The sequence below is a fragment of the Vombatus ursinus genome, unplaced genomic scaffold (assembly GCF_900497805.2).
Source record: "Vombatus ursinus unplaced genomic scaffold, bare-nosed wombat genome assembly UNPS02014794.1, whole genome shotgun sequence".
Lineage (NCBI taxonomy): Eukaryota > Metazoa > Chordata > Mammalia > Diprotodontia > Vombatidae > Vombatus > Vombatus ursinus.
Window position 1 is genome coordinate 14,418,894 of NW_020954572.1, and position 27,543 is coordinate 14,446,436.

Genomic DNA, 27,543 nt, shown 5'->3' on the forward strand with positions numbered 1-27,543 from the left:
ATCTTATTTAACATGGGTTTCTTTCAAAGACATAGGAGAAGGTTTGAACATGTACAACTTGGGTATACCAAGTGGGATTTTTGCAGCTCAATCATAGTCGTGTATTGCTTTGGAGATTTTGCCCCTTTGACTATGACTTGGAATGCTCTTTTCAGGGAGGTTTATTTCGATTAGGTCCCTTTCACTGAAGGGTCGGTGGTATTATTCTGAACACTTAAATTACATTCATTACATTCATTACATTTGCTTATTCTGCAAAACCCTTCCCTCATGTAGGTTTTATGCTTTCTTGCATCTGTACATTTTGAATTCTTAATGAAAAGAAGAAATGAATTTAGATATAGTTGTCTTTTTAAAGGTTTTTGTTTGTTTTTGTTTTCTTTTTGGGTTTTTTTTTTTTTGGGTACCAGTGGAAGCCTAATTTCCATTGTATTCACTGGGCTACAGAAATACTTAATGTCAGGAAGGAGATATTTACTGGAATACATGAGTCCAGGATTCATCGCGATTCACTGTGAAATTCACTCACCCTCTGCTCCCCACCCCCTCTTGAATTGGAATGAAATGTGCCTTAAACTGAAGTGAAATACATCACATGCAGCAACAGTGGGCCCTCGCTTTGCCTCTATTCCTGGTGTGAAATCGATACACTATCTTTCCTTCTGACCTGTTCTGTGACCTCCATTGCCGCCTTCATGCTGAACAGCAATTGCTTTGAACAGCCTGGGTCTGCTACGGCTCACAAATGATTCTCAGCTTCTGTCTAAAACTGGTGCTGATAACAAAGGCTCGATTTTAAATAATGTAGTCGTGGTCGTCTTCTAATTATGAATTACGTGAAAGTGCACATTCTTTTACTATTAAATATTCTGGTAGCAGGGACAAGCCACATGCATGCCAATTCCAAGCAGGGGCCAGGATCCTGGGAGTTTGATTTTTAATTTTCCTTGGCAAAGTTTGATTGTACAGAAAACAGAAAAGATGCATAGCATAGGTTTTGCAAATATTTCATACGTTTTATCACTGCCCTTGTTGTCTGGCATTATTCTTAATTTTCTTCTTTGTTACGTGATTTTTTTCTTTGACAAATGTATTTGGGCCTGAGATTACAAGATCCCAAAGAAGAAAAGCTTATTTGATACATATTTGCTTCTCAAAACAGTAGGCTCTCAATTTACTGAGATGAGATTATGAAAATAATGTACCCATGCATCAAGAGTATTCTTGTTGAAGGTATGCAAAAAGGACAGGGAGGCTTTTGCAAACTGTATTTGACAGTGGGTTGCATCTTAACAGTCATGAAACTGACAGTTGAAGAAAATAAAATGCCCCTGTTCTCTCTCTCTCTCTCTCTCTCTTTCTCTCTCTCTCTCCTTCCCTCTCTCCCATCCCTCCTTTGTTCCTACTGTCCTTCCTTCCTTCCTTCTATATATAGCCTATTAAAAAAAGCATTTGATTTAATGGAAGACAACACTGCCTTATAGATTGTACTCCAATATGATGTCTTCCATACATAATGTCAAAATAGTACAAGGTTCCTTGAGAGATGTATCATCAGTGATAATTTTTGCTTGGTGACTTTGGTTATAATATTCAGTGAGATATTGCATGGGGATAGTGAAGTTTTTCAAGGGTTTTTCTCCACTATAATGGCCAGCACAGAGTCTAACTGATGCATGTCATATGTACTTCATTGTTAATCATGCACTGGAAGAGATATAGAAAACCCTCAGACCAACAGGTAAATCACCAGTGTTGGATTTGGACAATAGTCCTATCTGATGAGATGAAGACATATGGATGGATTATGATTGGTATAGTGGAGCAATTATCCACATCAGTGAAATCATAGATATACCAAAGGAAGGCTCACCATCTTAAAATATTTGAAATGAAATAGTTAAGCTGTTAGGATTCTGATAAAATGAGTTAGTATATGTAAAGTGCCTTTCAAACCTTTAAGCACTCCCTAAATTAATGATGATGATAAGTAATGGCAGTAACCCATAACCTCTGGTGTTTCTATTCCATTCTTCTTTACATTCCAATTAGGTCATTTGAAAGCCCTGTTTTATTATTTATTAACAAACTGCCCAGAGAAACCTATGTCCTCCACCCAGATGTCACTTTGTACTTGTTACATGTGTACATGTTTTCCCCCCAACAAAATTTAATTTCTTTGAGTGTAAGTCTATTTATTTTTTGTCTTTGTGTGCCCAATACATAGCACATGGCATACTGTAGGTACTTAATAAATGCTTCTTAAATGGAATTGAGTTACAGGTTTAGATAAGTCAGTAACTGAATTTAGTGAATGTTAGAAATTTATGGGATTGTTTTCTTTTAGATATTTACCTGGTCAGTAAATGAAAAGACTTGTATTAAAGAAATGACAGTTTTGCTTGTAAGAAGACAATATGGCAGCTATTTAGATTACCATTTTCTGTGGGGTTTAAAGTCCAGGAGCTGCTAAAAGTATTGAGTAATAGTTTTGTTTTTTTCCAATTTTCTTGATAGTAATTAGCATATTAAAAAAGCTTTGATGCTGCATGAAAGAACTGTTGATCTAATGGGTTGTCATATTATAGGCATTTGCCCCTAGTGAATAAAATAAAAGGCCCATCCTAGCATGTAGGTCTGAACTTTTGGCTATGAAAATTAAAATTCCTAGGCAAAATATTACAACACGCGATTAAAGATGTGGTTAATGTGTGTATAGAAAGGACAGTTTTGATCACAAACAGTCAACAACCGTCATTGAGTTACCTTTTTGACTGGTAGAGAAGAGGTGTAAACAGAGTATAACTGGTATTTCAGTAGCAAAGTATTTGACATCTCTCATGTTCTCTGTTGCTTAAGAAAGATGGAGATGTCTGAACTAGATGATAGTATGATCAGTTGGGTTTGGAAATCACCAACCGAACCCAAAAAGTGGTTGTCAGTGTCAAGTTAGAGGGAAATCTTCAGTGGGTTAGTACCTAGCTTTGTCCTCATTCCTATTATGTTTCCTGTATTTTATTTTATTTTATTTTTTGGACAGTGGTTTAGGAAAATATAGAAGTGTTATGTTTATCAAATTTGTAGAAATCCTTCAACTGGGAAGGGAAACAAATCTGGGAGTTCATCCTTATTCTCATACACTATATAGGTTTTCCACTGTACTCCCTATAAATGTGTTCAAGTCTATACCATCTTTAAGAAATCTTTACTTGACACTGTCCTCTCTCAAGCTATCATTTTCATTTCTCCTCTCTTTTATTGCCACATTCCAAGAAACAATTATATACATTTCTTTGTTTCCTACCCATCCATTCATCCACTTCTTAAGCCTTTGGAATATGGCTTTATACCCCACCCCTTGAATGCATTTCTCCAAAATTAGCAATGATCTCTTAACTGCTAGATCCAATGGCCTTTTCTCATTTGTCAGCATAGAATGATAAATTAGAGCTGTGAGGAACTCCTAAGGCCAGCCAATATAACCTACTAGTTCTACAGATAAGGAAACAGAGCCAGAGAAGTTAAGTTAGCCTATATGTCTAAGGGCATAGATAGAGCAAGCAGCAGAGTCAAGATTCAAATCCATATCCTCTGACACTCCAAATCCAGTGCTCGTTCCAGTTTATCATAACATTTTTTTGTATGGCTATGAATAGCTTGAATTTCTTTCTTTGAAAACTGTCTGTTTATATCCTTTGACAATTTATCAATTGAAGCATGACTCTCATTCTCTACATCTTCCTCAGTTCTCTTTTTGTTTCTTGGAAATGAGACTTTTGGGGCAGCTAGGTGGCGCAGTGGATAGAACACCAGCCCTGAAGTCAGGACGACCTGAGTTCAAATCTGGCCTCAGACCTACCATTTGACACATACTAGCTGTGTAACCTTGGGCAAGTCACTTAACCCTGATTGCCTCACCGAAAAAAAAAAAGAAATGAGACTTTTATCAGAGAAACTTACTATAAAGATCCTTCCAATTTCCTGCTTTTCTTTTAATTTTGGCAGCATTAGTTTTGTTTGTGCACAACTTTTTTGAGTTTATGCACTCAAAGTTGTCTATTTTACCTCCTGTGAACATTTAACTTCTTGTTTGGTCTTGAACTCTTCTTCTGTCCATAGATCTGACAGACTTTTTTTTTTCATGTTCCTCTAATTTGTTTATGATAACTCCCTTTATATGTAAATCATGTACCTATTTAGGGCTTGTTTTATACCATAACAATCATACATTTTTTTTAGCTGCTCTCCAGCTTCTTTACTTCTTTACCTCTTCAAAGCTTCTGATACTTATTATCTTCTTGCTCATTAACTCCTCCTTTGGCCTTTGCTACCCTGCTTTTTTCTGGTCCTCTGCTCATCTGATGGATCCTTCTAAGTGGCCTTTGCTGGGTCATTTATCGCCTACCCCCTTAGTTCTGTCCTGTTCTCTTCTTTCTCCCTGTTCTCTTTCCTGGAAATATCAACAGCTCTCATAGGTTTGAGTATGATTTTTAGGCAAATGTCTCCCAATATATCCAGCCCTAATCTTTCCTACACACTAATCATATGCCCACAACTCCTGCTGGACAGCTTCTCTTGAATGTCCCAAAGGCATTTAAAATTAAACGTGTACAAAACAGAGCTCCACCCTCTTTATCCCCTGACAAAACCTCTCTTTCCTTCAAATATTGTGATTTTCATTGAAGGTACACCTATCCTCCCAATCATCCAGATATGTAACCTCAACTATCCTTGACTCTTCCATGTCTCTAATAAACCATAGCCAATCAGTTGTCCCGTCTTATTGATTCCAGCTCCACAACATCTCCCATCTCTGTAATCACCTTTTACCTAGACTATTGTAATAGCTTCCTCACTGGTATCTCTCTGCTTCCAATGTATTCCTCCCTACATCCTACACTCAGCTACCAAAATAATCATTTAAAAAACATGAATAAGACCAAATAATTTTACTGGTCAAATGTTTTTGTGACTCTCCATTATCTGTAGGACAAAATGTAAACTTCTTGGTCTAGTATTTCTAAGGCTTTCCATATATCTTTTCTCCACTCACACAACTGATACCTTGGTGCATTGTTTCATACCTCGATTATTGCAATAACTTTCTGGTTGGTTTCCTTGTCTTAAATCTTCTTACTCCAATTCATCTTCTACTCTGTTGATAATGTGATTTTCCTTAAGCCCAAGTCTGACAATGTCGCTCCCACTCCTAATTGTTCAGTGAACTCCAATAGCTCCCTGTTACCTCCAAGATCAACTATAAAATGCTCTTTTTGGAATTTAAAGTCTTTTACAGTTTGGTCCCTTTCTGCCTTTCCAGTCTTCTCATACTTTAACTCAGTGCCTGGCACGTAGTAAACACTTAATAAATGCTTCCTGCCTTGCCTTGCCCTTTACATACTTGACGTGCTCCTCCACATATTTGCTTTTCCTGGAACATTATACTCTGTGTCCTGACTCTTTCTCTATGTGTGGAAAGTCTTCTCCTTTGCCTCCTGGCTTCCCTGACTTGCTTCAAATTTCTAAATGTACCACAGGTATTTGCAGAGAAATATTTATTAGTGTGTCAAAATGCAAAAAAAAAAACCCAAGTTTTTTGTGACCCAGAAATATGCTTTTTTTTTGTTGAAAATTCATTCAAATTAATTTTACCTGACTTCTTTGAATTAGAAATATAAGTATTAAAATTAAACCCAGGTTATTCTTTTATAAAACTTTACAAATAGGCTACATTCCCTCCAAGTGGATGCTTAGAATTTGTTTAAGTTTTTGAAAATAATCATATATGTGTGTGTGTGCATACATGCACGTGCACAGACACAGGACACTCTTAATTCTAGCAGCATGATAAAGCCACATATGATCTGAATTTCTAACCAGGAAGGATGCAGTAATGATGTAACAAAAAGATAATTTAGGTACAATAACATTGGCTCGATCTTTCTGAGTTTTCACAGGATCTTCCAGATAAAGTTATGCCTCATTGCGTTACTATTTTTGTGTTGCTTTGGAAAGAAATAAAGTATTATTTAAATCTAGTTGGATTTTCTGTATAATCACAATCAAAGAAGAGAAGACAAAAATTGTTGATGGAAGAGATTTTTGTTCCTCGTCACATGCTGCTTTGCAAGCTTCCATGATGCTGGATGCCAGTGGTCATTTTCAATATGATAGACATTTTATATGCGTTCAGCAAGGTCTTTGACATCTCCATAGAATTAAACACAAATATTTGTGATTCCTTGGATTAGTTTATTGTGGGAAGTAACTTTACAAGGCACAGCTATTTTTACACTATTCTCCTTTATACACTCAATAATCTAGCCACATTGGACTGTTTACTGTTTCTCATATACGAGATTCCATCTCTTGCCTCCATGACTTTGCAGAGTATCTCCCATGACTGGGATGCAGTCTTTTCATCTCAGCTCCTCAGAATCCTTGATTCCTCTTAAAGTCTCACCTTCTGCACTGGGTATTTCCTTTTTTTATTCCTCAAGTTCCTGCTAATCCCTGGCCTCCCCAACTCTGAAAATTACTTTGTATTCACTTTGTATGTATTTTGTATTGATTTATCATTATATATGTTGTTTCCCTGCTGTAGGATATCAGGTCCTTTAGGTCAGACACTGTTTCAATGTTAATAATATTGCTACTAATAATAGCTAATATTTCTGCAATAAGCTCTTTAGAATTATTATCTCATTTGATCCTCACAACAATCTTGGGAAGTAGGTGCAATTATTATCCCCATTGTACTGATGAGTAAACTAAGGCAGATGAAGGTTAAGTGACTTGACTTAAACCACAGCTAAGAAATGTCTGAGGTTGGATTTGAACTCAGGTGCCAGTTACTGTGTCTACTGCCCCATCCAGCTGCCTTTTTGTCTTTGTATCTATTTCTAGTGCATAGCACAATTTTTGCACATAGGAGGTACTTCAGAAATGCTCATTGAATTTAATGGAGTTGCCTTATCCAAAAAAAAAAAAATATTGAGGAGATCATATGGGCAAACATACTCAACTCTTTCTAACCTCCACCCCTTTGCACCTCTTTTCCCCCCATACCCAAATCCCTTCAAGGCCCAATTCAAATATCATTTCTTCCATGAATCCTTCTCCCTCCCCCTACTGTATTCCTTTAGCTCATGGTTTGTACTTCATTTATAGCACTTACAACATTTTGCCTTGTAATTGTAATTTTGAACTCGCCATCTTTCTTATTGCATTGTAAGCTCCTTCAAGGCAGGGGTTGGGCCTTATTAATAATTGTGTCTTCCCAAATCTCCGTGAACAATGTCATGTCCACAGTAGGCACTGAGAAAATGCTTGTTCAATTTATAGTAAGATAAATTCGCTTTTATAAAATATATTTAATTGAGGCTAAAGCCTGTTGACTCTGAAATCATTTCAGCTTTCCTCTTCTCTTTGCTAATGTAGATGAAGTGTTATTTTTTTTAATTCATAAGTTATAGTGACTATAGAATAGTGTCAATATCATGCTTGTTAATACTTTTATTTAATATTTCAATTTTAATGTCTTAACTTGAAGGCCTAAATTGTTGTAACTTTAAAAGCTTTTATATGAAAAGATTTTTTTTTATTAAATCCCAATTGGCATTTATTCTAATCAACCTCATTTTTTCAAAAAAAGTACTTTCTTCCTAATGCTTGCTTTTTAGAACAGTTAGTTTTAGAAGCAGAAAAATACAAGCTTTAATAGAGCTGATTTTTCCTTTAAAAAAGGCAGTTCTCATAAATCTTGTTGAATCAAGACCTTGAAAGAAACTGAAAAACATGTACAGATCTCAAATATATCCAAGAAAAGGTATTTTATATCATGTTACTGTTGCTGCTTCATAATATGCAGTGTTAGTTGAATGTAATGTCTCCCACTCAAATTTATTTTTGAGAAATCACCACACTATAAGCTGGCCATTCTTGTCAGTCCAAACAAGCACAAGATCCATATCCTTCCATTAGTTTGAACAGTCCACTTATTTTAATGATGAAAGACTTATTATGAGACCATCCACAACTAAAGTCAGACTCCATTGAGATCAGTCTTCACAAAGGTCTCACTTTCATGCCCCATCATGGCATGGATGTGACCTTGTGTTCTAAAAGTCTATGCCAGTGGAACACCAGCTTTTACTGGTTATCCTACTAAGCTAGGAAGACTTTGAATATGGGACTAGTCTGTCCTTCAAACAAGGAATATATTAGTCATGCTAAATTTTGAAGAGCTCAGGAGTTTGCTCACCCAGTGATGATGATTTTTTTTTGTTTTTGTTTTTGGTTTTTTTTTTCCTTCTCTCCTACAACAACTCCTGTTGAATAGTTATTACAGCATAGAGGGAGAGAGAGGTTTCAGTCTTTGCTGGTTAAGGGAATACACACACTGATGAAAGTATGGATCTCAAGTATTGAAGAGAATATGTCAACATGCCATTACATAGTGTTGCTATTAGGAAACTGGTCTTGGAATCAGAAGACCTAGGTTCAAGCACCAGTTCAACATAGCACAGCTAGTATGATGTTGAGCAAGTTTTGTGTGCGTCCAGGAGTATGGTGTGGTTATCAGTTCCTCACTTCTAAACTGACTGGAATAGTACTTTTTCTACCTACCTTGCAGGATTGTGATGAGATCTCACATTTAACGTTGAATATTTTAGATGCTACACAACTGTGAATTCATAGGAAAATCGATTTAGAACTGGAAGGGACCTCAGAGTTCATGGAATCCACTTCTCTTATTTTATAGGTAAGGCAACACTTTGTTTAATCCAGAGAGATTAAATCCTAATGTAATTTCTTTTTAGAAATTATTATGGTATTTTAAACAGAATTGTCACAGACTTTATTCAAAGAGGCCATATTAGTTACAAAACCCCAAGAATTTTTAAGTATTTGTGGCAACTCCAATCCGGTCTGCAAACAAATTTATTAAGTTTCCACTCCGTGATAGATACTGAGCTAAGCAAGAGACCAAAACAAAGAATACTTTCAAGGGGACCAGATCCCTTTCAAGATAGTCTAAGACAGGATTTTAACTGAGAACTTCATGACCACAAAGCCATCACTCTATTCATTACACCAGCCATATATTATTGTTATTGTTCTATTTTGAGGAAATCTGTACTTTCAATTTCATTAGTGTAGGAAACTCCCAAGATAGAAAATCCATCCACCTATGTAGATCAACAACTCATTCGGACTTCATAGTCTCAGAAATTTGCCTAAGGAATTAAGAGTTTTTAGGGACTTACCTTTGGGTAATCATCTATTATGTGTCGGAGGCATCACATGAATCCAAATCTTCCTATTTTCCAAGATCATCCCTTTTCTTCATCCATCATCCATTCTTTCATGATGCTTCTCATTATTTATTATTATGTTGTTCTAATTGCGTGCCAACCTTAGAATAAAGTATATGTGAGGGTGATAGTATTTGTATTAAATTCCTCTCATAATTCCTTAAAAATTACAAACACAATGGAAAAACATAAGATATATTCCTTTCAAAGTGTGGTCTGCAGCAAGCCCCTGGGGGTCCCCTAAATCCTTTCAGGGGATCCTTAAGGTCAAAGCTATTTTTGTAATAATATTAACACATAATTTGCTTGTTAAAATACTCCTGTACTCCTCCCTTTTTCTATCATCTTTCTGATGCCAGATATTCTTCATGCACTTTAACCAAAACAGCATATCACAACAGATTGAATGCTGATGCAGATATTAAACCAGAGATTAAAGAGAAGTACACAAATATGTAAAGCAATGCCACTCTTCTCACTAATTCAAAAATGTAGTTATTTTTCATAAAAATATGTTACATATATCATCAGATAGGGAGTTATTTACTGTTATTTTAAATAAATTAATGAGTAAATTATTTAAAAATTTATCAGTTTTAATTTCTGATCTGGTAAATATTGATAAATATAACCAACAAATGAAATCTCTTTGGGGTCCTCACTAATTTCTAAGACTGTAAAGAGCTCTTGAGACCAGAAAGTTTGAGAACTGCTGCTCTAATCCACTGTTGTGTGACAAGAATTGATAGTAATTTTGCTTTATACAAATTCTGAAATCAGGCAATTTATCTTCTAAATAATACTCTTGAGTACTAAACCTGAAATGTTTTGGCTTCAACCCAAGTCAAACTTGAGATGAAACTAATTCTCCAGAGCACTTCCCTAACTCTGTATATTTAATTGTTATAATGAATAGAATGCATGTGTCAAGATGACTTGTGCTTTTAAGGTAGAATTATGGTGGGGGGTGGAAGGGAGGGAGCAAAAATCCTCTAAGTGGATGGAAAAAATTACACTCATATAAACATAGATGTTTAATATAAAATAATGTTTAGTAGTCTTTCTAGATATTTATGTAAGTACAGACCAAATAGAACTTTTAAAGTTGTACCTTCATAACACCAAAACACCCCCAGTGAATAAGCAGAGTGTCAGTCAGCCTGTACATATTTTATTTATAAGACATTCAACTTTCTGTTACTTGGATATCTAAATGTCTGCCAGCATTATCTCCTGCTTCATACTCTTGTTTTAGAGACACTGTCTCCTCTTCAATTTCCTTTCTTGCACACTTCCCCAAATCTGATGTACGTCTTATATTTGTCTTTGGCCATGTACTTTTTGCAAGCTTATGAAATTCAACAAAATAGCTGGATCAACCCAATGTCTGGGTAATTGGCATCTCCAACAGAGGGCAGGTTTCGAAAGTAAACAGGGAAACCCAAGGTAACTAATTTTTGTCATTTGCTAGAACCGTTGGAAATGATTGGGGAGGAGGTTGAAGCTATACTGCTATAGTGGGAGTATTTTTAAAAATTATTTGTCTGGATAGTTTCATTTTCCAATGAACTAATTGCAATAATTTTAATAGTAATAAATCATCATCATCATCATTATTACTAATACTAATGTGGCATAACACAGAGGCTATTTCTTCCATCTATTTATCCAGTTTTAGTAACATTCAGTGTCTCACAGTCCTTGTTGTCTTGTTGTTTTGTCATTTCAGTCATGTCTGACTCTTCCTGACCCCATTTGGGGTTTTCTTGGCAAAGATACTACAGTGGTTCGCTATTTCCTTCTCTAACTTATTTTACAGATGAGGAAACTGAGGCAAACAGAGTTAAGTGACTTACTCAGGGTCATACAGCTAGTAAGTGTCTGAGGGCAGATTTGAATTTAGGTCTTCCTGACTCTAGGTCTGGTGCCCTACCCACTGTGCCACTTAGCTGCCCTGTTGGTATTTCACCAATATTCATGATATATATACCTGAGATTTCCTGAAAATTTCAAATGTCACATAAAGTAGTATAATGTCTTGATACTGATCTCACCTTTGATCTAAGAAAAGTTTAGGGCAGTGCTTATTTCCATACCTTTTTAATTCCTTATTTGAGCTGAAATCCATAGACCATTGCACCTTAGTATTTCATAGCTTTTCTGTTTAGAGCAGCTCTCATAGTTACGAAATGATGTATGTAAGGTGCTTTGCAAACTCTAAAGTGTAACAAAAATGTCAGGCGTTATTATTCTCCTTTTGGTCTCAGCCCAAGTGTATTTGATTTCAAGCTGCTTTAAGCTATTCCCAAAGTTTCATCTGGAGACTATAAGTTACAGAGAAGAGATCTGGGACTAATTGTCAGTCAAAAAGCATTTATTATGTGTCAAGCATTGAGGCCATTAAGAAAGGCAGGCCTCCTTGCCACCCCAAAACAAACAAAAACTGTTCTTATTCTCAAAGAGTTAACGTTCTAATGGGGTGAAAAAGCACGTAACCAACTATGTGCAAACAAGATAAATACAGGATAAATTGGAGTCAGCAGAGGGAAGGCATTCACATTAAGGGGGATCATTACAGGCTTCTCGTAGTAGGTGGGATTTGAAGGAAGCCAGGGCATGTAGGAAACGTAGAAGATAAAGGGGAGAATTATAAGTGTGGGGAACAGCCAATGAAAGTTTCCTGGGTTAGCTCATTACTCAATTTCCTTTGGTTTAGAATAGTAGTATGGAGTGGTGGTGAGGAGAATCAGGGAGCATGATGGTTTGTTGGGTGGAGTCTTGATGTTCCACAGGTCATCCAAGAATGAAATAGTTATTATGTCTAGCTTCTCCTGCCTAGGTATGAAGTTTCTTCAGCTAACACCAGGTCCTAGGGATGGGACTGGGCTAGTGCTTGATTGATATGCCCTCAAATCTTGATATGGACTGCACCACCCAATACTCCTTTCTTAGTGGAATTTTATGTGCTCCATAGATATAGAAAACGAGGAATTCAGGATACAAGGCATGCAATCATCTAAGATTGCACTTTAGGGAGCAAATTTGGACTTACTGCTATAACTATATTTAGTAGGATTTTCACTTTCACTACTGGTTTACAATTTAATATAATGTTCATAATATATAAATAATAGTACAACTCTGGAGTATGCCATAGTTTACAAAACATTTTATGTATGTGCTCTAGAGGTTATAGACCCTTACAAGAACTTTTTAAAATAAGCAGTTCCAGTGATCTTCTCCCCATTTTATAAGTAAGGAAATTTAGATTCAGCAAGAGGCCAAATAACTTACTCCAATGTGGCACAAGCGATAAATGATGCAGCCTGGATTTGATCCTGCTTTCTCTGACTCCAAATCTCCTACTCTTTCTACTATGTTATTCTTTGAGATTTCGCATTTTAACAAAATCAATTAAAACTTTAATATAATGAAGATCAGAAGGTTCAGCTCTAGTAAGATATATTTGGCTTGCTGCTTGAGGCTAAAACATACCACGTTTAATTCTTCAACTTGGGAAATAATACTCCTTGATCTATATTAAAATTAAATTTTTGGTACGTACTAATTTTCAGGTCTTTGGACAATATTAGCAACTTAAATATTGGCTTATCTCCAGATCTATGTAATTTCATCCTTTGCAGCATCATAGTTCACATGTCTGGTTAATGGCTAATGTAATTAAATAGATCTTGCAACATATTTCTTTCCACATTTGCTTTCTTAATTAAAATTTTACTTGAGCTATCTATCATCTATCCATCTCTAATATTGTTCTCTCATATCTACCTATTTATCCATCTGTCTGTATCTGTCTATCTTATCTAGCTGTTTAGTCACCAGGCTATTTAGCTATCTCTTTTTTTCTTGAAATGCTTCCCATGATTGTCATCATTTATTATGTATTTTAGGGCTAAAATAGGAGGCATCCTATAGTTGCATGTTTTAGACCAACAGTGCTTCTTTGAGACTATGAAACCAATTAGGCCAGGACTCCCTGTAATACTCTAGATGACTGCATGGTTCTCTAATGCTAAGAAAACAAGAAATTATAGAGACAGTCCCAGAAGAACCTTGGAGGAACCAAGATTTTCAGCTTATAAGGATTGAATGCCAATTGCTATACTGACAAAGTGACATGAAACTTTGAAAATAAGGGTGTGTTCAATGTTAACTATCAGGTACATTATCTGTGACTCAGTCATGTGTGCTTGACTGGAGACTAGGTTGATATATAGATGGGTGGCATTCCAGTCATATCAAGATGGATGTATAATATGGGAGATTCCTGGTCATACCTAAACCTCCAACTGTTCTTTTGATTCAGTGTTCAAAACAGTTAATCACAGAAGAATTGAGAAAGCTTTTGAGACAGCGTTTGTGACTTAGTGGAAAGACCATGGGAGCATTGGGGTATAGATTTCAAGCTGGAAGGGATCAGGATCATAGAGGTCATCTAATCTAATGTCCTCATTTTTTTGGATAAGGAATTTTAGGCCCAGAGAAGTTTATTGACTTGCCCCTGGTTACCCAGCTAATAAACAGCAGAGCTGAGATTTGAACCCAGGTTCCTTCACTCCAAATCCATCACCTTTCCCACAATCCCACACTAAAAGTCTAGTACTAAAAGTAAGAGATCTTGCTTTGAGACACAGCTCCTTTACCAACTGACTGTACAGCTTTTGAGGGAAAAAAAGCCACTTATCCTTTCTAGTCCTGTTTGCTGATCTTTTAGCTTGGAGCATTGGACTAAATTACCTTTAAGATCCCTTTTAGATAGTACTTTGATTCTCTGAATCAACCATACGGAAATCCAATTAAGAGAATTTGGATTTATGACTACCTAAATACTCACATTTTATATTAGAAAAAGTCATCTCTTTACAAAAGGGAACTATGGGAGATTATTGTTTAAATGGGAATATCTTATCGTTCTGAACTATTGCAAGCTGTTCCTTGGTCTTGTCCTAATCTTATTCATCTCCATGAATCTGTGCAGGTCATCTTTCCTACATATGATGCACCTCCTTCTTATCTCAATGCGTTAAAATCCTTCTCTTCCATCAAAGTTTGACCATTCAGCTCAATAAACAAAAAAAACCAACCTTGAAAGTCATTTCTTCTTTCTCATATTTCTTATATACCTTTATCTAAACTTTTGCTTTTAGCATACCATATTGTTCGGTTGCTTTCAGTCATGTCTGACACTTCATGACCCCATTTTGGGGTTTTCTTGGCAAAGACACTGGAATGATTTGCCATTTTCTTCTCCAGCTCACAGATGAGGAAACTGAGGCAAATAGGGTGACTTGCCCATAGTCACACAGCTAGTAAGTGTCTGAGGCAGGATTTGAACTCAGGAAGATGAGTCTTTCTGACTCTAGGACCAGCACTCTGTGCACTCTGGCACCACCTAGCCGCTCCCATCACATTGTACTTCGTATCATATGTATTTACAAACATCTTCTACTCATTAGAGTTTTCATCCTTGCATCTTCATTGCCTAGCACAGTGATGTACACATAGCAGGAGCATGACAACTTCCTGTTGGATGCAATGGCTGTTTCAGGTGTCCTTCACCAATCACAAGGTCATAGATTTAGAGCCAGGGACTTTGGAGGTCATCTAGTTCAATCTTTTATTGTACGGATGAAGAAATTGAGGCTCATGGGAGTTCATCATCACAATCATCTGTCTGTGATACCAGGGCACTAACAAAACATTTTCAGCACTAACAGGCCAAAACTTCTTTTTCTATATCTATCTTCCCTAAGGAAAAAAATTGGGGGATAGGGACTAAACTGTGATTTCACTGGTAAAGGGAGATACCCACTGTGTTCCTCTGCCAATGCAGGTCAATACCTTTTCTGCAAGGTATGATCTTAAAGAGTTGTCAAGAGCATTAAAAAGTACAGTGACTTGCCCAGGGTCACAAATGCTGTTTGTTATCAGAGGAGGGCTCAAACTCATGTCTTTTGGCTCCAAGGCCAGATCTCTATCCTCTTCAGCAACCTCCTTTGAGTATTTTTAGTTATTACTCCAAGTCTTGAGATGACTGGGAAGTAGTTATTCTGACCAGTTGTCTCCTAGAGACTAGAACAAACCAGGTAAAGTTCGCTAGCACCAGGAAAACCTTTGAGGGATTACAGACCTCTGAATCACATATTATTTTCAGCCTACATTCATGAGCACTTTCAGGAGCCTCAGGGGCCTGAAATTATTTTGTTCAGAGACTCCTGAATCCTTTTCAGAGGAAGGAGAGAGGAAAGAAGACTGGAGAAAGGAAAGAGATACACATATAATGCTTTATCCCTTGGTAATGTTTTGTTGGAATGGAAAAGTGTCAAGCAGTCAAGTACTCTCTGGTATACATGCCCTCTTCATATTATTTTTTATATTTTAAATTTTATTCAGTTTATATTGTTTTAGCCTAAAATTTAGTTACCTTAGCAATTAGCCTATCAGAAACGGCAAAAATGGTGAGAGTGTGACAAAGAATCTGAGTAGAGTAACAATGAAGTCCTTTGTAAAATTAAATCTAGAAAAAAACAAATATTATGGATAATGTTAACAATAACATGTCTTTTTTATTATGTTACTACAAATGTTGAAGGGCAGCTAGGTAACTCAGTGGATAGAGTGCTAGGCCTGGAATCAAGAAAACTCATCTTCCCAAATTCACATCTGGCTTCAGACACTTTCCAGCTGTATGACCCTGGGAAAATCACTTAACCCTATTTGCCTCAGTTTCCTCATCTGTAAAATGAACTGGAGAAGGAAATGGCAAACCACTCCAGTATCTTTGCCAAGAAAACCTCAGATAAGGTCATGAAGAGCCAACACAACTGAAAACAACTGAACAACAACTACATATATTTGATTTCTATATTAGGTGACAGTCATCTTGAAAAGACTGATAGACCATCAAGAACACAACTGGGCTTCAAGACTGAATTAAAGAACAGGGCAGGTAGATCTCTGTGTGAGAGTTTTGTTTGTTATTTTACAGAGGAGTCTGTAAAACCAGAAAAAACTGAGGCATCAGGTAAATTACTTGATCTAGTCTATAGCTCATAAAAATGTGCCCCAACTTTCTCTACTTCCTATCTGTGCAACTTTGAACAAGTCATTTAACATCTCTACTTTTCAATTTCCTAATCTATGAAGTGGGAGGGGGAAATTGGGTCAGATACCGTCTTTACTCTTCCAGCTTTAAATCCATGATCCTACATGACTGTAAACCTAGAGTTATGTTGTGAACCAAAATGAGGTAATACTTTCTAAACAGCCTAGCTATTTTTTTTCCTTTTTTAAAAATACATAGATTGTTGTTGTTTTAAATCATCTGTATCCCTCTCTTTCCCTTTCTTCTCCTCAGAGAACTTTCTCTTATAACAAAGGACAAAAAAAGGGAAAAATAATTCAATACAATTAAACAAAATATTGAAAAAGTCTGATATTATATGTAGTGCTCTACATCTGTAGTTCCCTATCTCTTCAAAGAAGCAAGGGAACTATCTTATCTTTGGGGGGCAAGGTTAGTCATAATTTCATAGCATTCAGTTTTGATTGTTTTATTGTTGTTCTTTCCATATGCATTGTTGAAATCACTGTGTAGATTGTTTTCCTGGTTCTGCTTATTATACTTTACTTTGTATCAGTTCATAAAAGTCTTCCCACACTTCTCTGTATTCATCATATTGTTTCTTACAGCTCAGTAATATTCTAATTATATTCACATACCACAATTCGTTTAGCCATTCCCCAGTTGAGGGACATATCTTTTATTTCTAGTTTATTCATACTGCAAAAAGTGAAATCTCTGAGCTGGTGGTGAGATTCACCCAAGTTTTTTCCCTCTTCTGAAAACTTGTATTTCTCTCTTTTATCTATACCAAAACCTGCCTTTATTACATAGCATCCAAGGAAATTTTATAGCAATTCATCTGCTCTGAAATTTCTAGCATTAGAGACTAGCCTGGGTACTGAGATGTTAGTTAGCTTGTTCAAGATCTCACAACTAGTGTGTGTCAGAGGTAGAACCTGAACCTGGTACTTACTGATTCAGACGACAGCACCCTATCCATCCTGGTAAACTGCTTCTCAGATACGTTGTAAAGCATGATGGACATGAGGAAGCCCAGCATACTACTGGTTCCTGTTATTCACTGAGCCCTTGACTCTAGCTGTGATGAGTAAATGAACGTATTCTTGTCCTATTTGGTTACTTATACTATGGTAAAAGAGATGTTAAGGGGAAAAAAACTTCCCCCCTCCAAAAAAAATCCTATAATTGAAAATTGGAAATTTTTTTTGGAGGGGAAATTAAATATATTGTTAAAAAAGAAAACGAACAGTGAATTCAACATGATTTAAACTGAATTAAGCCAAACTGGCTTGCATATATCACCTGGCAGGTAACAATCCACAACATCTGAGAAGGCCCAGAGAATGCTTTTGGAAGGCTCAACCACTTATAAAAGGAATAACCAAGTACCAACTGTTATAATCCTGAATTGCTTCCTTTTTTATAAAGGTAACTTGGGAACATTTAAACCCTTGTTTTGAGGGAAAATAAAAGAAATTTTAATAAAATTCTTCAGTAGTGTTCTGTGTTGGGTTATCTTACCTAACAAGCTTTAGTAAAGCTTGTCCTGGTAATAAGGAACTGGGTTGTCTTAACAATAACAATAAGAAGAAGAACGATAATAATAGCAATAATAATAATAATATCTAGCATTTGTATAAGGTTTTAAGGTTTACAAACTGCTTTACAAATATTATTTCATTTTATTCTTACAACATCCTAGGAATATATGTGCTATTTTTTCAAATATCTTTTCAATTTTTTCAGCATTTATTTTCATAAGATTTTGAGTTGCAAATTTTTTCTCCCTCCCTCCCCTCCCCGGTTCCCAAGACAGCAAGTAATCTGATATAGGTTATCCATGTACAACTATATTAAAAATGTGTCCACATTAGTCATGTTGTGAAAAAATAATCAGAACAAAAGGGAAAAACCATGATAAAGAAAAAAAAAACTTTAAAAAGCTGAAAATGATATGCTTCGATCTGCATTCAGACTCCATAGTTCTTTCTCTGGATGTAGATGGCATTTTCCATCATGAGTCTTTTAGAATTGTCTTCGTATATAATTTGTCATTGTATTGCTGAGAAGAGCCAAGTCTATCCACAATGTTACTGTTAGTGTGGACAATGTTCTTCTGGTTCTGCTCATTTCACTCAGCATCAGTTCATGTAAATCTTTTCAAGTTTTTCTGAAACCCACCTGCTCATCATTTCTTATAGCACGATAGTATTCCATTACATTCATATACCACAAGTTGTTCAGCTATTCCACAATTAATGGGCATCTTCTCAGCTTTCAATTCTTTGCCACAACAAAAATAGCTGCTATAAATATTTTTGTACATGTGGGTTGATAGGTACTATTTTAATCCCATTTAACAAATGAGGAAACTGAGTCTAGGAGAGATAAAAGTGACTTTCTCAGGGTAAGTGACTGCGGACATATTTGAACTCAAGTCTTCCCGACTTTGGGTCCAAGAACTTTAGCCACTATACAATCTAGCTGCATCAGCTAAAGAGTTAGATTGCAATTAGATCTCATAGCACCATAACATGAACCAGAAAAAATCCAACAAAAATTGTTATATTTAACATTTTATTTTACTTACAGAAACTGCTTAAAACATCCTAAAACATGTGTGTCTTGCACATGTATTATTAGGGACTCATATGTTTGTAGAAAAGTAATATTCACATGTGAACAGTGAGCTCCCTACTAAAAACTTGAATCTTTTAGACAGGCAAACTCTAAGAGGTTGGTCAGTGGTAATGCACTTTCTTTCCCTACCACCCTGTGTAGTTCAAATCCCATGCTGACTTAATTGTTGGCTTCTGTTTTGCAATGATACCGCCGCAAGAGGGTTAGTTTGTGCCAAATTTGCCCCAGGAAATAACTCACTTTTCTAGGACTCCTGCAATAACTAAGCACAACAGGGTGAGTTCTCAGTGATCTATCACTTCCGACTTTTTGCCTGTGATTCTGAATTTGCTTGCTTTTGTGACTTTTAAGTCAGTCATTTGCATCCCCCCAATACCTTCTGTGGTTTAATATCTTACTTATCACCAAAAACCAGGGTCCAGTTAGTTAAGGTTTCAGTTGAACGTGAAATGTGACTTTCTAAGCTTGTCATGCATCAAACTGTTATGGCTTGCAATTGTTTAAAAAAATTCATTTTGTTATGAACTAGCCTGTTTTCAACTGGGCTGTTCAGAGATGGATTGCTTTCTGGAGTTTTTGACAGGTGTAATTGTTAAGGCGTCATCTGGTCTTGTTTGCACAAAATACATTTTAGCCAACTGTAGGACTTGCCCGCTAATCTTTCTCACATCATTCCATTCTTTGCTTGCCACTAGACAAATCCCCTGTTATTTGACCAGATGGTGGAAAATCCATTCTCATGATAAGTTGCTTCTAGTTTGCATTTAGATTACCTGCAAAAATGGAACAATTTACTACTCTGCCTCTAACCATCTCTTTCCTCCTTTTTTCCCTTAGTTTGACTTCTTGTAACTAATTATTTAAATTCTGCCCTGTGAGTTAAAATTAGTCATAGCTTACATGTTTCACATGTATGTAAATGCACTTAAGTCCTACCTCAAGCTGCATGATGGGTCCATCTAGAGATGAAGTGACATGTAGGGATGGGAAAATGGGCTGTTGGATGCTCAGAATGCAGCAGTTCATAATAGTTCCAAAATTGAAAGACGCATTTGAACTTTTTTTTTAACGGAAAGTATTTAACCTTTAAAACAAAATCCAGTGAAGAAATGCATACGGCAGCTTTCTTTTCTTTTCTTTTCTTTCATTTCCTTTCCTTTCCTTTCCTTTTCTTTTTTCTTTTTTTGGTAGCATGCTGGAGAAAAGGGAATGGGACACAAAATATTAAGTAAAGATTGACTTGGGGGGTTAGTTCTTACAGATGTTTGGGCTGCTAGGTTTTTATCCTCGCAATTTTCTCAAACTGGATGCAAACTAAAATTTCCTTATAACCTTTCCTGCCATTAACAAAAGGCAGTTTTACTCTGTCCCGGAGCTTCTCCAGAATAAGTTGGTTTCTAACCATTCAGAATGAAGCTATTATAAGGTGGATGTTAGCCACTTCAAATTGATCATACTCAAATACTCTTCAGTTCTTTAATTTTTAATGTAGGTGCAAAATACAAGAAATCAATTTGAAAGCATAAAATGACATAAAATAGAAATATAGTTTGAGTACCCAGAGTAAATAGGCAGTAGGCAGTCTGATCTCAGACCCAATCATTTAAAAATTTTTTTTCTAGCCTGTATATCTGCTGACGCTGTTGACATCATCTGTTAGAATATAAGTTTTAAGGATTCATTTTGGGGTAGTTAAAATAGAAAATTAATTTTTTTTCAGGTGGAGCCTATTATTACACCTAATAAACCTCCCTGTAAACTAGCGCTTCATTTCAAACTCATTTCTTATTTCTTGGTGTTTCTTATCAGCTTTATAATAAAATACCATATGTGCCCATGTAAAGATTTGAAATTCCAGTGAAAGTTAATGAGTATAATAGAGTTTAAGGTATAGCATTGAGCAAAACAGTGTAATCAACATAGATCCTAAAATCAACCTTATTAATGAGGGGCACACATTTTACTATAAATATAGCTTCTTGACTGCCATTGGCTATGGAAAGAGTTAGGCAGCTAAAAACCAGGCAGCACTACACATTATCCCCAGAATATATCAAGAATGGGTTTAATTGCAATACTTGTAAATGGAATATTAGCTTGTATTTTTTAAAATAAATTCATATAGGCATAGATTTAGAGCTGGACGGGACCTTGGAGGTCCAACCCCCTCATTTTACAAATGGGAACGTTGAGACCTGATGAGGTTCAGTGACTTGCCCAGGAACACAGAGCTGCTGTTTGAAGTGATACTCCAATCAAGTCTTTCTGACTCCAATTCCAGCATTGTTTTCACCAGGCCACATTGTTGATACTTCTGTTCTTTATAAAGAATTATCAGAAGGGATACTAGGTATTATAAAATATTAAGCAAATGTATACTTGACATCTATGTAAAAATCAACCTGCTTCTTTATTGCAGAATTTGGCCATCAGTTTATTACCTTATCTGAGTTTATGTGGAACAGTTTTATACTATGACAATGTTTGAACTCGTAATTAAGAAGTTATTAAAATACAAATTGTATTAAGAAAAATTTTACTTGCCAACTCAGCTTTTCTGATGTAGACATTTGAGTTCAGTGCTTGGTACCCTCATTCATAATGTATATTAACTAAATTACTTCACATCCCTTTTCAAAATAGAATTTTTAATATTCAAATAAATTTCTTTCACTACTCTCAAAAGCCAGGGTTTCTTTTTGGGAAGAAAAGATCATATAACTGCTTTTTGTTCTTTCTTTGCTTCCCTCCTTCTGTCCCTTCCTTCCTTCCTCCCTCCCTCCCTCTTTCCCTTTCTCCCTTTCTTCCTTCCTTCCTTCCTCCCTTTTTTCCTTCCTTTCTTCCTTCCTCCCTTCTCTCTCTTTTTTCCACATTCTTATATCTCAGAAAGTTTGCCAACAAATGTGTGGGCTTTCTTTTCATGAGAATGAGAAAACTATGCAATTTACTGTTTTCCTTAGAGCCAAATGCAGTGCCCAGTTATGGCAATTGACTGTTTTCAAGTGCCAAGTAACATTTAATACTCTCTCTTATTCCTTTTAGATGATCTCTATTTTAATACCTAACTTCTATTTTGTATCATATTTCATCTTGCAAGCTACTTCCAATCCTATTTGGAAGCAGACCCAATATAAATATGATATAAATAAGTTAAACTCCAAGAGATATTGACTCGCCTCCCATTTTACTGCTAGATTATAATCACCTGGATAGAGTGATGTACTCTTGAATTCATGACAAATTGGTAACTACTAAAGCACTAAAGACATTGGTTTTAAGACATAATTTGGATAGTAATCTCTTGAATGGTATAAATTGCTAATTAAGTTTTGGGCCATATAAATTTTTTTTTTACCTCTTTCACTGGTGCCATTTTGAGACACAAAGAAATGGATTTTTATGGAAAACTGAAAAAGTACACATTTCTAAAGGTGGAAGTTTCTGTTCTTGGGTGTATGTACACATTGCAATTGTGTGTAGAGCTCAAAACTGTAAAGAAGCGAAATATATTAAATTTCAACATACTTATTGTCCTGCATTCCAGTTCACTGTAGAGAATCTCTAGTCATGTCTATCTGTTTTTGATACCTCTACAGAATAACTGTCCAGCATCCTCTGCCCAACCAATCAGAATGTAGGAAAATCTACAGATATGACGGCATCTACTGTGAATCTACCTACCAGAAGTATGTTGAAATCTTTGTGAGTCTTTCCTCTGGCTCGTGCATCAGTACTTGTGGTTGCCAGCTATTCAAAAATATACATGTATTGAAACCTTATTTTTCTCTGATTAAATGGGAAAAAGACAAATCAAAGAAAAAAGTACCTCTAAATCCAAGATAGAAAAAAAATGTTAATTCTTTTGAAATTGTGCTAAAAGTTTTTTTTTTAAAAAATGACTTTATTAAAGCTCTTAGGTAAGCTGCTGTATATTGCAATAAATAAGTACTTATATGCAAGAAAATCTAGGCAAAATACAGTGCACAGGTGCTTCGCATCTTAGGGATTTGAAAGGTGTGTTATGTATAAATTAGCTGTCACTTTTTTTCAATCCTGTAATGGAATGATGAGTTGTAATTTGCATAATCCTTTAAGAAGTCAAATTATACTGTCATGTAGCAGACTTAACATGCTAGCTAAGATTTCATAGCTTTGCAGCTAATTAGTATGTACCTTATAGGACAGTTAAATTGAAGATGAGTCCTCTTGCTTTGCAGTCTTTTGCCTTTGTCCGTTATTTAACAGAAACTGCATTGTTAGTAGCAGGCTGTTATGAGTATTGTAGAAGAAAGTACTCTGGATAGCAGGAATAAAAGGCATTTTAATATGATATAGTTTGACTTTTATTGCCTTTGCTATGGGAAAAGTTTTTTTTTTCCTTTTAGCATAATCCAGATTAGATTCTTGAGAGCAACAACCATCTCTAATTTATCCTTGCATCCTTTCCCACAGTACTCAAGGCAATATATTGGACATAGTAAATGTTTGATAAATCTTTGTGGAATTGACGAGAATTTAAGATGAAATTGAAATTTAGATTTTCCAGAATCATTAAGAAATACTTAAAGCCAAGTGTGAACAGTTATGGTATTGACAGCTTGAAGTAGCAATGTAAACAAAATCATCATTATAATTATCACTTGCTAATTCTTATGTTTTTATATATCACTATTTAAATCTTCATATTCATATTAATTTGTCTGGTGCCAGAGTTTGTCTTTAAAAAGACTGATTTTTGTTTTCTTGAAGAATGTTTCTTTATTGATAGTTGATGTGAAGAGTTGGTTTGACCAAATAGTATAATCTATTGAATTCTCATTTCCTTTCTCCTCTCTCCCTTCAATTACCATGTGGTTTACAGATTTTTGTTTTTGTTTTCACTGTTGTTGTTGTGTCCTTTTAAGTAAGTGAGAAACTACTGTTTCTTTGAGGCTTTTCCTATTTCAAATGGTCGTAGAATGCAGTTTGAGTTATGTTGGACATAAGGAAAAAAAAGGGCTGTTTTGCTTAGGCTTGAGAATTTCATTGTGATTTTAATACTTCATGTACTATGAGTTTTATTTCTTGATATTCTCATGTCTAATGACCATCATTTTCTTCATTTGTAACTGATTTAAATACATTTTAAACTTCCTTCTTTTTATGTTTGATATATACACATAAGTACATATATATGCATGTGTATGTTCATGTAAGTATGTATATGCATGTGCACGTATGCATGTTATATATATTTTGTGCCTGTGTTTATATACATATGCACATGCACATGCACACATGCATATATGTATATGTATGTATGTGCATATATATGTGTGTGTGTATATATATATATATATATATATATAAATAAAATCTCTTCATTAGCTCTCAGTTGCTCTTCATTCATTCTTTAGCTGCCATTCAGTGCATGTATTTGGAGTAGTTCATGTCTGAGTACAGGTCTTTTGCGGACAATTTTAGTCATTGTGAACTGTGTTCATTTGCAAACCAGCTTCCCAGCTCTGACATTTCTTCAGGCCTGGAGGTTGAGCTTTGGTCATTAGATGTCAGTGGCTCAGTCAGGATTGCCAGGACCTGCCTACAACTGGGGATGGCTTCACTTTTAACCCTGGGGATCATCTCTAGGGATTATTCTTCAGGAACGGTATCCTTTGTAGTAAAAGTAGACACAGTAAGGTAGCACAGCTGTGACTGCCAGGGATGAGAGTCTTTGGGGGGATATTCATAACAGGGAAATATTGGCAAATAAATGATGAAGAAGGGGAGAAAATCCCCAAGATGTTAAATCAGAGCACTGTCACTGGGATGATTAATAGTGTTGAGTATTTTCGTGATTCTGCTTATCTGAATTGTCTGGAAACTATAGTGTACATTTAATAATTCCTATAAAAAGCATGTGGTTAATTGAGCATATAAAAGAAAATAGGTATTGAATCAAGATGTGTGTGTGTGTGTGTGTGTGTGTGTGCGCATATGTGTGTGTAAAGTTGAGCCATTTACCTGGCTTAGGCATCTTCTCATGAGAAATTTGATATTGATAAATACCTTATCTAGAGGTGGTTATTATAATTATTATAGTTACTGTTATTATTACTGTTGTTAGGTGTTTTACATTGCTCCTTTTACCATAGGACTAAAAGTATTTTATAAAATAGATAATTATCTTTATAGAACCCTTGGGAATAACGTGTTACAAATAAGAGTGAAAGAGTAATAAACTCCCAGATCCCAATCTCCAAAACCATAAATCAGCCCAACAAAATCCCAATAGCCATAGCCCAGACTACCACCAAAGAGAACACCCATGGTTATCATAGAAAGTTCTCACTCAGCTTCTCCCAGGCATTATAGTGAAAATAGAAAGGGACCTGTGATGGTCCTTCCTTTGTGTCAAGCAAATTATTGGTGTTATTGTCCTATAATTGGTTCACACTTTACCCTCAAACATTTTTTACTCCTCTTGTAACAAAAGATAGATTCTAATCCAGTCATATCATCTGTTACATATAGAATTCAGTGTTCACATAATTATAAATTCTTAAAATTATTGTGCGAATTTCATTTCAGTGGTAGTGAAATTTTACAACCAACAAAATAAGTCATCATTGTTTTATTGTTTCAGAATATTGTAAATGCTTTCATTAGATACCATTTAAACCATTTAAAAAAAACTTCCATTTGCGATCTTAGACTTTCTCACGTGGGGCAGAATTATTATGCTTACAGAACACCATAAATTTATTTTAAACTAAAATATCATTCAGCAATTGAGTTAAGATACTATCTATCTACTACCAGCTCCATGTACTCATCTCTATTTTTCCCTAATGTTTATGTCAGGACTTTATTGGCACAGTTTCATACAGAGATTTTTGGTTGGACAAGAGAATAGAAGAGTAGAGGATCATCAGCTTTTCATTACATACTAACAAAACAGATTTAAAAATTAAAGTCTTCTTTTTGATATATTGCATTCTTTGTATACACTAATTTACACTTCATTTATATTTGCCTAAATTAATGAACAGTTATTGAGTGTCAATTCTGGGGGCAGGGGAACAATGAAAAACTGGAGAATAGAAAATAGGGAGACGATATTGTCACTGCTTTTAAATATCCTACAATGTAGGTATATGGAAAATAAGTCAGTCACATTAGCATCTATTAAGTGTCATATACATTCCAGGCAAGGTATTAAGCATTGGAGATACAAAGGAAAGTCAAAAGACAGTCCCTACTCTCAAGAAACTACAATCAACTACACAAACATATGCAGTATTCAGTCTAAACTAATGTATGTGGATATACCTGCATGTCAACAGTGAGATTAAGCTCTTAATTTCTTGAATAACAAGTGGCACTTTTCAACTAAGTGAGAAAAGCTTTTATGATAAGGACATTTTGAGGAGAGTTAGTTTGGCATAATGTTAAGAGATCTGGGCTAGGAGTCAATAGAATTACATTCTTGCTCTAGCTTTGCCACTAAGTGTCTGGGTAATGTTGAGCAAGTCACCTAATATCTCACAACCTCAGTCACTTCATCTAATGAAAGGAGCAGATTAAATGATTCCTAATATATCTTCCAAACCTAAAAAATTCTATAAATGGTAATTTAAAGACAGATAAATATTAAACTTAATGTTCAGAGGGAAAAGATTGCACAAAGTATGTGGAAAGGAAGATACACAATAGGTGAAAAGATTGATCTTAAGTATTGAGCAGTGAGAGTTTTAATAATGGAGTAATGGAAGTAAGTGTTTAATAAAAGCTTGTTGATCGACTAGGTAAAAAGTTGTGAAAAGTTCTTAAAGCCAATGGCCAAAATGTAGATTAAATTCAGAATTCTGATTGGAAACACATGATGGCAAAGCTTAGCAATTATCTGGTCCCCAATCTCTTAATTTTACAGGTGAAGGAACTGAGGCCAGTTGAGAAGTGACTTACCCAGGATCCCAGAAGTAGTAAACTAGAGAGCCAGGACCAATACTCAGGTCATTGGACTCCCTGTCTTAATGCACTTTAAACTATGTCATGGCTCCCTCCTAGTAGGGAGATAGAAAAAAACGATGGGAAATCATGAAGGCATCATTTAAGAAGGATTGTTTAAGTTGCAATTTATAGAAAAAAATGTGGAGAAGAGTTAGGGACCAAAATTCACACACACACACACACACACACACACACACGTATATATGGATGTATGCATGCATGCATATATAAATGCACATACACACAATATACATACACACATGCATATATATGAATAAAACTATATATGTATATACACACAATGGACATGTATATACGCATGTATGTGTACATACATGCATGTGTATATCACAGATATGTTTGTGTATATGTGTGTGTATACACACACCTATAGCAGGTCTAACATTAGACAAAATTATGAAGTTTTCCTTTGCCTCCCCCCCATTAGATCCCCTTTTATCACTCCTTAATTCCTTCAAACACCTC

General features: G+C 35.5%; 1 protein-coding gene across 1 annotated transcript in view; it reads left to right on the top strand.

The window, feature by feature from the left end:
* Window positions 1-27,543, top strand: part of NPAS3 (neuronal PAS domain protein 3) — a 1,128,724-nt gene that overhangs the window by 107,496 nt on the left and 993,685 nt on the right. Inside the window, exon 2 of the mRNA XM_027870104.1 lies at window positions 22,662-22,751. Coding sequence (XP_027725905.1) covers window positions 22,662-22,751 — 90 coding nt within the window. The remainder of the gene's footprint in view (window positions 1-22,661; window positions 22,752-27,543) is intronic.